The sequence below is a fragment of the Leptidea sinapis genome, chromosome Z, assembly GCF_905404315.1.
Source record: "Leptidea sinapis chromosome Z, ilLepSina1.1, whole genome shotgun sequence".
Lineage (NCBI taxonomy): Eukaryota > Metazoa > Arthropoda > Insecta > Lepidoptera > Pieridae > Leptidea > Leptidea sinapis.
The window spans coordinates 12,251,520-12,263,951 of NC_066312.1; the positions used below are offsets into that span (position 1 = coordinate 12,251,520).

A 12,432-nucleotide genomic window follows, 5' to 3' on the forward strand; every position below is an offset into this window, starting at 1 on the left:
TTTATTTTTAGTGATTTTTAGTACACTAACAATTTGTCTAAATATGTATAGATATACTAAATTTTTCAATGCAGCAATGAACGTAAGCGCTTTGCAATTTGATTACAGACAGTTGGAAATTCTACCACAGATCGCACCCTTATTGTAAGTAGTCGTTAAGGAGTCCCATTAATCATCATATTCGACTACGACAATTACTTGACCATAACTGTGTTATGGTAGACTTAAATATCCGGATAGCATAAAAGAATTAGGCCGAGTATCCTTAATTTGCTCCTAAGAATTGAAGAGTTCCGTTCCGTTACTTTGTCATGGATTCCGTAATAAGAAACTAACCAAACTATCTTTGAAATATCCAATCCAATTAAAAAAAGAATCATCGAAATCGGATAGCGCGATATTGAGTAATTCGTTAATTTATCATCCACTTCGCTAAACGTATGTATAGCAAATTTAAGACTTATAGTTTCAACATGGGAAGCTTTTAAATAAAAAAATAATTATCAAAATCGGTTCAGCCAGTCCAAACTTTTGAGGTAACAAACAAAAAAAGAAATACCGACAAATTGAGAACCTCTTCCTTTTTAGAAGTCGGTTAAAAAGTGTATACATTTACCCTTAAGGCTATTATGTATGTTATGAAGCCTACTAGAATAAGTTCCAAGCAATACCTTATTTCTTAGGTTATACTAATGAAAATCACTATTTAGGGCAAAAAGGGACGGTTTCGGCAAGCGATAATACAAAACATTTGATTTTTAGTTATAAAATGCTGCGTTCTTGTAGAACGAGTGAAGAAACTTGGGATGCCTTTATCTGAGCAATTCGCAGCTTATCGTAACTACCTGCGTTTCTACCTCTAACGTAACTACCTCTATTATGCCAACTTGTCCCGCAGAAAACACCCAAACACCCACACAAACGTTCTTTAACAATTATTTTAAATTTCGTAACACATTTGTTTTGTACATTTTCTGGGATCATCTTGTAGAAGCCTATACATCGCATATAAAAGACTTACTAACTCGACTTAACAGAGTAGTAGGCATAACAAGTTTATGTTTGTTCCTCGTGTTAACATTATGAATGTCACAGTTTCTAGCAAATTCCTCAATGTGCTTATGAACATATAGAACATTATCAAAAATATATTGAGAAGCAACAGTCAAAATGTTTATTTCTTTAAATTTTTCTCTTAATGATTCTTTAGGACCTAGATTAAATAGCGCGAATAGCCCTCTTCTGCAGCACAAAGATGGTATTAACAGGTATTACTCTTCCATCGAATAAAATCAATGCTAACGATGACGTCATAATAATATCTATTGAAGAGATAGCAAATTAATCCTTATTTTCTGATTGCATCGTGGATTTTTACTATGGAAGTCTTTTCAATTTAAGATGTTGAATCAAATTCTTTATAATTGCAGCTTAATAACGTATGAAGGTTGAGGTCTTTTTATGCTCTTCATTCTCTCAGTTATTAATGTAATAATAATTCTGCTTACATTCAAAGTTCTCATTGTGTTGTCATTTTGGACCAAGGATTATTACATTTACGAGGAGTGCACATGATACCGGCTAGATTATGGGTACCACAACAGCGCCTATCTCTGCCGTAAAGATGTATAAACATTACTGTGTTTCGGTCTGAAGGGCGCCGTAGCTATTGAGATTTCTGGGCAAATGAGACTTTACATCTTTCGTCTCAAGGTGACGAGCGCAATTGTAGTGCCGCACAGAATTTTGGGTTTTTCAAGAATCCTAAGCGGCACTGTATTGTAATGGGGCAGGCGTATCAATTACCATCAGCTGAATGTCCTGCTCGTACCCTTATTTAAAAAATACAAAGAGCTAGACTAAAGATGATTTTTATGGTTTATCTGTGAATTATATTGATTTTTTTTATAATATGATGTTATCTATATATAATTCTCGTGTCATAATATTAGTTCCCCTGCTCCTCCGAAAAGCTTTAATCGATTTTTATGAAATGTTATGTGTATTTGGTAGGGCAATCTATTTTTAATCCCCAAAAAAATCATTTTTGTATATTATTTATTAAATTATTTGGCAATACAAAGTTTACCGGGTCAGGTAGTAGTGTTATAATATAATATTGGCCCGCCGACATCAAGTCAATTTCACACAACGATGCTCGTATGAGAGGTGTCGATGTTTTAGACGCTAAAAATAACAAATTATTTGATAATCCGTCAATACTCAATGTGAAACAGACTAGCTTTGTTTCAAAAAATGACGGTAATAGACACGGAACAGAAAATACTAGTGGAAGTGGCATGTGGGCGTTACCCTGTCGACACTATTGTGTACAGATGTACCTACTCGAGGCTCACGTGAGACTGTCATTTGATGTCAAGTGAAGCATAATTATCTTTTAAAAAACTACAAATATGCCTTATTGTGCCATTTTTGACTGTAGAAATCATAGCCGCAATAAAAATATGTGCAACGAAATGATTTCCTATCATCGGTAATTATAATTTTCCGATTTAAATGCAATTAATATTTTTTGAGTGTTGTGCAAAATATACAATTAAAAATGAACCATAAATTTACCACGTATGGTGCATTTACCTAAATTGAACCTGTCCAACTGGATTGTTTGTCTGAGGTAGACGTACTCGTCGACAATTTCGAGAGTATAGTTCCCAATTGTTATGGGAGCAGGTGCGACATGGACATTTGACATAATCTTCGTCTTGTCCATGTTCATTTTGAGACCTACTCCTTCGGAAGCTGTATTGAGGCCATCGAGCATATGGCTTAAGTCTTCCATGGTCTCTGCCATGATTACGATATCGTCTGCGAATCGAAGGTGAGTGATGTTGATGCCCAGTCCGTTCCAGTCCAGACTAACGATAAAATAGATTTATAAAAAAAAACTTTGAAGTGTATTTTTTTGCTTATATTGCTTCCCAGGTAAATATAATATTGATATTGTAATTTTCCAACACAATTCGTGTAAGCTGTCTTGAATTTATTTGAATTGAGCTAAATATCCTTTAAAATAAAACTAGACCTAAGAAAAAATATTGGCCTATTATTAGTTTAGCTTACGATGTACTTTATTTATTTTGGTAATATATTTTATCAACCCTCATTTCTAGTTTTCACTTCTTCTTCTTATCGAGTCGACGGTCACTCAAATACGGGCATCCCAAAAAGCCGCAACCGTGATAGCTCGGTCGGTAGCCTCGTGTAGCTCCTCGTTCGTGCATGTTGTCGGGCACGCAGGGCATCCAGTCATGTGCGCGACGGTCTGTCTCGACCGCAGATGCACTCCGTATCATGTCCACATAGCAAGACGTGTAGTTTCAGCGGACTGTTTGAGAGGCTGCACTGAGTGTAAGAAGCTATTCCTGGAGTGTAGCCTAGGGTGGGCCGGTTTATGATTAAATAGTGGGTGCCGTCTGTCCTGTGTCTGTATTGTTCTTTCTACCGAGCTAGAGAACGCTCTTCGCACCTCAGGGAGGGGGGGCTATTCCTGCCAGCTGGTACAGTTTTTCGGTAGGTGTTGGCTTCAGACAACCGGTTATTAAACGACAAGACTCATTTAGAGCTACGTTGATCAGCTTTGTATGTGCCGACCGTTCCCATGCAGGGGAAGCATATTCAGCCGCGGAGTAGCAGAGTGCAATGGCTGGAGTTGACGCAAGACGGTTGGTTTAGCTCCCCAAGAAGTCGCAGTCAGCTTTCCCAGTAAGTTGTTGCGTGTGCAGACCTTCTGCTGAGTGTTCATGCAGTACTGTTTCATCTTCAGGCTTCAGTCAAGGGTTACGCCCAAGTATTTGGGGAATCTATTATGGGATAATTTTATGTTTTGCCATGTGATGTTAAGTTCCCTGTTTGCGTCTTTATTACGTAGGTGATATACGCAGACTTCGTTAGGCTAGGGTTAGATTTCACTAACTTTTTTTTTTTTTTTTGAGAGGAGGAAATACTGTTACGTATTTACGCCCCGGAACGGGGCGTAATATGTCGGACTCGAGTGTCCGCGTAAGCGGACGCCCCATACCGACTAAAACCTCCTCTGTGCTGTTAGCAGCCCTGGCTTTCACAGCGAAGTAGGACGTGGGCCGTGGAGGCCGCAAAGACTACGCAACAACAGTCGCGGGGCGTCTCCTAAGGAGACTCGAAGCTCAGACCGGCTGTGTGCTTGTGGGAAGGAGAGAGAATGAAAATGAAAATGAAGATGAAATGAAGATGAAAAGATGAGAAGAACACATTCGCCGGCGAGTGTGGTGATGTTTAGTGTAATGTATGTAAGTGTGTGTGTATGTGTTTATGATTGTATGTATGTATGTTTGTATGTGTGTAAGTAGTGTAAATGTTAGTGTGCATGTATGTTTGTGTTTGTGTCTGTTTGTGGAGTGTGTTTGTGGTTGTGTAAGTGGTGTATGTCAGTGCGTCAGTCAGTCCGTGTGTTAGTGAGTGTAGTGAAACTATTACAGGACGAGGACTAACGTCTCGTCGGGTATCAATACAATGTGTGGTGTATCTAGGGTGCGGGCCGCTGGCCATCGTCAGAGTGACGAGTGCCAGTGGTTTGCGGTGGTTGACCGCGCCTACGCTTGCGAAGGCGGTGTGTGCGTGTCTGTGTCGGTGTTTGTGTGGGTGTCGCGTTCGCGATGGTGATGTCGTCATCCGGGTCTACCGTTACGTGTCTGGGACGTCTTATTGGGTTGAGACTATGGTGAAGGGGGGTGTACCCGCATGCCTTCCTAATCAAGATGTTGGGATGGTTAGGCGCCTTGTCAAAGAAGCGTCGCGAGATCTCTTTAAAGTGTTGAGCTATCGTTGGAAGCTCTAGGTCGCGGTGAAGGTCAACGTTTCGGATGAACCACGGGGCTCCGGTTGCCATGCGCGTGAATTTATTTTGAACTACTTGCAAACGACGTAAGTAGCTCGGTCGGGTGTGCGCGAAAACGACGCTTGCGTATGACAGTATGGGCCGTACGATGGTTTTGTACAGCGTCACTTTGTGTTTGAGCGGAAGTTTGCTTCGCCCACACACAAGTGGATAAAGGCGACTGAGGACAAATCGGGCTCTATTGCATACCGTATCAATATGTTTCTTGAAGTTCATATTGCTATTGAACGTGACTCCTAAGTATTTGTAATCCTTCACCCACGGTATGGGTGTTTCATACAATTTAATGACGTCGGTCGGTCGTTTTTTAGCGCGGATGCTATTCGCGTTACCGAAGAGTACCGCTGCACTCTTGGTGGGGTTCACTTCAATCCGCCATTTTCTGAACCAGTTGCCTAGTTCATCGACGGCGGCTTGAAGCACTTTAATGTTCCTGCTCAAGGTTGAGCGGTTCAATAGAGCGGAGCCAAAGTAGAGTGCCGTATCATCAGCGTACTGAGCGAGCTGGACATTCGGAAACTTGGGAATGTCGCTCGTGAAGAGCGAGAAAAGAGTGGGAGAGAGGACTGAACCCTGTGGCACGCCAGACCTGATGGGTCTGGGTGAGGATAGGGTGCCCTCTACTCGATATCGGAAGGAGCGATCAGTAAGGTAGGCTCGTATGATGCGCACGAGCCTGTCTGGCACTCCCAGTTGATACAGCTTGAATACTAAGCCGTTGTGCCATACCTTGTCGAATGCCTTCGCGACATCGAAAAACACGGCTGCCGTGGTAGCGTGAAGTTGACGCCGTACGAGAATGTACTCGGTGAGTCGGTGAGCCTGCTGGGGACACGAGTGAGCGGTTCTGAATCCGAACTGTATGTCAGGTATCAGGTTGAGCTCCGCGATGTAATGATTTAGACGCGCGAGAATTAATCTTTCGTAAAGTTTCCCGATCGAGTTAATTAAGCTAATAGGCCTATAGCTACTCGGATTAGCTTTAGGTTTATTGGGTTTTGGGATACCGATAACAATGGAATCTTTCCATTGTTCGGGGAACGCGCTATTAGACAATAGAATATTAAAAATGGTAACCAATAAAGTAATAAGAGTCGAGGGTAGGATTTTAAGAACCCTATTGTTTATAGTGTCGGGCCCCGGGGCCTTCTTGGAGTGAAGCTCCTTAATGATTAGCTTCACCTCTTCGTAAGAGGTGGGTTTTATTACATCGCCTGAAGGGCTCAGTGCGGAGCGACGTTCAACTTCACGATCAACCTCGTCAACGTGTGTCGGTTCGACTGCTGCATTTGGAGAGCACTGACTCTCGAGACTATCGGCGAGGCATTCAGCCTTCTCATCGTCATCGAGCGCCGGCTGCAGTCCCGGTCTGTCCAAAGGAGGTATGACAGTGGGCGCCTCCTGTTTGAACGCGCGAGGCAGCTTCCAGAAAGCCACATGTGATGGCTTAAGGTTGCCGAGCAAGCGGTCCCAACGTTCGCCGCGGAGTTCCGCGATACGTTCCCGTACCACCCGCTGTAGGTAGCGGAGGTGGCGCCTATTCTCGACCGACGGATACCTGTCGTAAAGTCTAGTGGCTCTGTGCTTCTGTGTGAGTAAGTTCCTGACCTCTGGAGGCAGGTTTAGGCGATGCGGTTGCATCGTCGGAACCTGCCTGGAGCAGGCCTTGATCCTATTCTGTATGTGTGACGTCACATGAGAGATAGCACTGTGAGCCGTGTCGACCGAGTCGATGACGTCCGGTATAAGGTCAAGGTCGTCGGACTTGATAGACTCGAGATCCTTTTCCAGCCGTTGCCAGTCGATCACTGTTTTCGTCGGTGGTTGAAAGTTGACCGGTGGGCCTAGATTTAGGACGACGGGCCGGTGGTCTGACTCTATTTCACTAACTTATCGATATGTTTATTCACTTTCGTACAACACTAGGTATTATGACAGAAGTCTAATCTATGGTTACAGAGTTCCTATTACTTCAAGTTTTTATATGTTATGTCTTTTCGTGATTGTAAATTTAGGCCTATCATAAAGCCGGAATTAAGTGTGTGTATTACATATATTTTAATAGATAAATGTGTAAGTTTGGCGACATCGGTTTCCATAGTAAAATGACATGATGTCACGTCTACTAGTTTTTTCTGTTCTGTGGTAATAAGGAATCCAGTCAAATTAGGCGCATAAGCTTATCGGTGTAAACATGTATGCAGGATAAATAAGAAAAATTTTCAAGGTCGGTAAACATACGACTCACTATGAAATCTTTTCTCGCTCAAGAAACATACAACAGATATAGATCCCATGTGAATAAAAGAGATACACATATTAATAGTTGGTTGACTGCTTACACTGCCCAGTGAGAACTTTCTGCACTAGTTTATCTCAGTGACAAGAGCTATTAAAGTTGGCGGTCAGTAACGCACGCCGAGCGACTCCCAGCGGACATTTTCAACTACAGTGAGGGTAATAATATTGCGCTAATAAAGAAAGCTTGTATTGCTTGTACCAGAGTAAAAGACTAGTTGGTAAAAGACGGAGTTTTAGTCCGAAAAATAGTACTTTGGGTGTACATGTTATCTGTCATGAACTAGCCAAAATGTGATTATTGGTGTATATGGACTCGTGCCACTGCTACCCATACTTCAAGCCCAAGGCAAAAAGTGGCTACACAAAAAGATTGAGAGAAGCCCATCTAACAGAATTAATAAACAGTGAAGAATGCAGTGCCAGCGTCATCAATCAGATCTACCCGCAAACTGGTCTTGTCTGCATAGGAAAATATACGAAAAATTATAGTTGTGTTCACCCTTAAACAAGCATGTATTCACCATAGGTGTGACAGATAGGCCCTAATAAGAGAAGATGCATGGATACAAAAGAAACGCCAGTAAACGTGCTTATACAAAAGTATAACCATACTCTAAGCACCAGCGTCACTTCCTGGTAGCAATATGAAAAGGCTGCTTTACTTCTGGGACGATAGCCCAATCAAGAAGCTAAGTGCGTAGAAAGCCCGATCAAACTAACTAACTATTCACGCTCGTTCGCTCGGTATATAATATATCCCAGCGAGAAAACTATCGGAACTACACTCGATTCTAGATGTTTGCCAATTCACATCTAGTTGTAAGCTAGACTTCTCGGATTTACATAGAGGGCATCCCACGGCTAAGTCAAATGGAGGGGAAGAACCTTAAATATTGTAGCTCTAACATTGGATTGAATTTAAAAAAAACATTGCGGGCGTACAAAGTACACATGTCAGAAGTGAAACCTGCATGGTGCATGAACCTCTAAACTGCATATAAACTCCTGGTACGTGTTGCTAGGACGACACATGATTTCAACCGCTATGAAAGACATTCCTACCACCACTAATATATATAATAATATGTTCTCCTGCTGTCTATGTAGTAATACGTCGTGCGCTTGGAGTCACAATATATTAAAGAATTCTCGCGCCATACTTAAGAAAATCTCTTCTTTAACTAACTCGCCTAGTACCAAAACATTGTATTATGCTTCGTATCTCATTATCTCCCATATTATTGTTATATTATAAATTGATGTGACTGCTCTTTTTACTGTCACTTTTTCGTTTCATCGACTTTCAAATCACAACAATGATAAATAAGTTTTCACTTCAAAAGTATGCATATTTCTGTCTCATTCTTTGCCGGCTTCATCCTACACATTTTTGTATTTGTGTCTCTTACCCGTCGTTTATTTCGTTGCATCCGGTTTGAAATCGCAACGATTCTAAAGAAGTTTCACTTCAACAAACAATTTTAATTGTATTGATAGATTTTTTAATAATTTCCTTATAGAAACCGCGAATCGAATATGATAATGTCAGCTGTTTGTATGTCTTTATGGCAATGTCAGCTTTTCGTTTTTCTAAACAAAATTTTACATGAAATGTTAAAATTCATGGTCTTTCTTTTATTTCTGATGCTATACTATGTAGCAAAAAATAAGCTCTATAATGCCTTTCGAACGGTATGATAAAGCTACAGGGTTTTTTTTCGTGTAGAGGGTTCGATTCCCAGTTCAATCAGGCAATCATTTAAAAATCTATAATCGCAGTTTAAATTGTTTTTTAATTTTAAATAAGGTCTTCTTTCAGTAAAATGTTACATCTACAATATATAAGGTTTCATTGGGATTGTGAACATTTTGAACAGGGTACTGCCCTGGTGGGTGCCATGGCAGGGGCAGTGAACTAACTTGTCTCAACAAGTTTAAGGCACCATCTGTCATTGTTAACTACTTTCGATTGTAATCTATTCTTGAGCGAAATCGAACTTCGATGTTGTATTTTTGTTATTTAAGTCCTATTAGGCGAGAGGTTTAATCACGCTTACCTTAAATAATTTTGTTAGTGATTCAACTATTATTTATCACACTGTTTGGTATAAGTATATAACTGCATACAAAACTGTAATAATATATATCTTGTTGTAAATATAACAACTATAATTTAAGTTTTTATTCGAATAATCCAATGAAATTTTGTGAGAGTCAATAGAAAAGTACAGGGTTATTAGTAATTCGACGTATTCCTGTTTTAGGAGGTGATAGAGGTGACTCTTTGCGATAATATATTTGCAAAAGTGAACCATTATTGAGTTTTCAGGAGTTTAACCTTTTTTCAAAATAATATAAAAATTTTCATAAATAAAATAATCTGCAAGCCTGCAATACAGTCTGAGATTGTTCCGGTCCTTTTTAAAAGCTGGTCTTAAAGAATTTAGACCCGCCGTTTGAACCTTTTTTTTTACTCATCCACGTCAACGCAGGTTTTGCAATTCGAGTTGAAAGATTTCCGGGTTTTGGATTTGGATGGGTGCAGGTCGTTGCGTAGACTTCACCAGTCGAGATCACTCTAATTTTGGATTGATATTCAATATGCCTCTTACAATGCGGTGATCACTCCCAGTTTTCACTGAGTTGATCACAGAGACATCATTGAGCATATTGTCTTTTGGTCGACCTAATGAACTCAATCTCATTTTTGGTGGCACCATCGGGGCTGATCCAAGTCCATTTGCGTTGTTCTGGCTTCATGAGGAAGGAGTTCGTCATATAGGGATCCTCCTTCTCCATGAAGTCGGGGTCCTCGGTTGTTCCGAGTTCACCGCTACGTTTGCCCAGTTTTGCTATGAAGTCTCCCAGAACATCGTTGAAGTGAGTCTTAGGAGTGTAAATGGCTGTTGAAATGTCCAGACATGGCCTCCACTTCCTCGTTTGAGTGTGTCAAAGTCGGAGCGTAAACCAGAAAGACCTTCAGCGAATACCGTTCAGTAATTCTGAGTATTAGGTACGCTACCCTATTCGACACGCTCTCCACCTCAGTTACGTTGCTGACGAGAGTCTTGTGCACGAGGAACCTGACACCACCTTGGGATAGTTAATTGCCCTCCCGGAAGTAGAGCAGGTATCCGGACTCTAGGATTATCGAGTCCTCTTCTGACCTCAGATAACCTGCTACCGTGGTCACCACGAGCGCGGCCGCCGGTTACTGGGGACCGGGGCCTTACAGTGTCTGTCATGTATCTTCAGGGGTTTTTTTTGACATAATCGCCACGCTTGGCAGGTGGGTTGGCGATCGTAGCAAATGCTGGTGCTTCTCGGATGGATGCAACTTGTATTTTTGACAGTTTACTCATATTAAGAAATGTTATAGAAATGCAATGTTTTTTCATAAAACTATCTTATCTACCGATAGTTGTAGGTCGCCTCGGTTGACAAATTTAATTAAATTTAATTAAAAATTTGGATTTTAGAATCACTTATTTTAATTGTAAAATCAATTCGAATAGATATGCCACAGACAGATAAGAACGGGTTTAAGTAACTTCAGTGCGCTTTTTTTATGCATTACAATAAAATTTACTCATTAAATAGCAGAGGGTAAATATTTCCAAGAGAATCACAAACGAAAATGATTTAGGATCGAGGATCATCGCTAAATATTAAAGCCTTATTAACTTTTTTCATTCTATTTGAACATTGTTTCAAGATTCAAACAGCATGAATTCAAAAAGCTGAGTTATTAAACACAAAATATTGTTGACAATATTTATTTTCGTATTCTTAATTAATTTGATTTAATATACATGACAACGTGACATAGCATACACGTACTTTGTACACAAGTACAAGTATTCTTTTGATAATTTTGGGTGTTTCCATTCCTACCTTCAGGCCTCATCACCACATCCAATTTTTGTTATAACCTTTATTCAGTTGTTTAAGGTCTTTTTTTTTCCTGTGCTTCTTCGGGGAATAAAAATAATAAGGAAGTTAACGGCTCAAGAGTGTCGTAAGAGGCCAATAGCATTTACTAGTGGGCGACTTCGTTGCACAGGTTACCAGCAAGATTATTGGCACCGCAACGGCGCCTTTTTCTGCGGTGAAGCAGTAATTTTTAAGCATTCTTGTGTTTCAGTCAGAAGGGCGCCGTAGCTAGTGAAATTACTGGGCAAATGCGATCTTATGTCTCAAGTTGACGATGGCAATTGTAGTGCCGGTGAGAAATTTTGGGTTTCCCAAGAATCCTGAGCAGCACTGCATTGTATTGTACAGGACGTATCAAGTATCAAATATATGGTAATCCATAGGCTGAACGTCCTGCTTATCTCGTCCTTTATTGTCATAAAAAAGTCGCATCACTACCCTCTGGACATTTTATATAAAGACCTATAAATGAGGCGTATTGATTCGTCACTTTAAGCAGCGAATAAAATATATTAACTAGACATATTAGTGTGCAAACTTATAATTGATAAACTCCACATTTTTTTAAATCAGTTGATAAATCAAATAATACACCAAATTGTTTTTTGACTCTTAATATTTCTCACTTTTTAGCTAATATCAAGAATGGGGCTGGTTGTGCTCCGTTGATTTTAATCTATTTTATCGATATGGTATTAATGTCTACCACGAAGCCAGTAGAAGATGAATGTGACGCTTACATGTTTGAAGGACAAAAAACACTTCAAACATGTCTAGTAATTATATCGCTAAGTTGTGTGCCAGTCATGCTCTTTGGAAGTCCGATATATAAGAATATGATGAATAAAAGGATAGAAAGAGAAAGAAGTGGGACGAAGGTACGTATTATTTATTCATTTTATATTTTTATTGTGACTTACTACTGTAAATAATTCAAATTCAAATTCAAATATTTTTATTCAAAATAGGATCTCAAATCTCTTATTGAACGTCAAAAACTACCAATACTATTAATAATTATGTAAGTGGTATTCTAATAACCAATTTGAAGAAGGAAATGTTAATTTGACTACGTGCAAGCACACAGCAGTTCCATGGCACTTCATCCATGGCTTTAGAGAATCGTCTCGTTATGGCTCTTTTACCACATTTATCACGAGGAGTGCAGTTTTGAAGAGCATTTTCATGTGTGTGTTTGTTTCATTTTATTTGTAAAAGTCTTTATTATTCACGGTTACCTCCACGTATCACACTGGATAACCAATTACACAATATTATGACAGAATAGGGCCAGTCAAATGGTA

At 39.9% G+C, this 12,432-nt stretch overlaps 2 protein-coding genes across 4 annotated transcripts in view; one reads left to right on the plus strand and one right to left on the minus strand.

The window, feature by feature from the left end:
• LOC126979067 (uncharacterized) overlaps nucleotides 1-12,432 on the minus strand; it is a 377,271-nt gene that overhangs the window by 341,854 nt on the left and 22,985 nt on the right. The window lies entirely within an intron of this gene.
• LOC126979033 (V-type proton ATPase 116 kDa subunit a 1-like) overlaps nucleotides 1-12,432 on the plus strand; it is a 46,831-nt gene that overhangs the window by 28,279 nt on the left and 6,120 nt on the right. For all 3 annotated transcript variants that reach the window (XM_050828200.1, XM_050828199.1, XM_050828201.1), the window contains exon 13: nucleotides 11,762-12,006. In XM_050828200.1, the coding sequence (XP_050684157.1) occupies nucleotides 11,762-12,006 (245 nt within the window). The remainder of the gene's footprint in view (nucleotides 1-11,761; nucleotides 12,007-12,432) is intronic.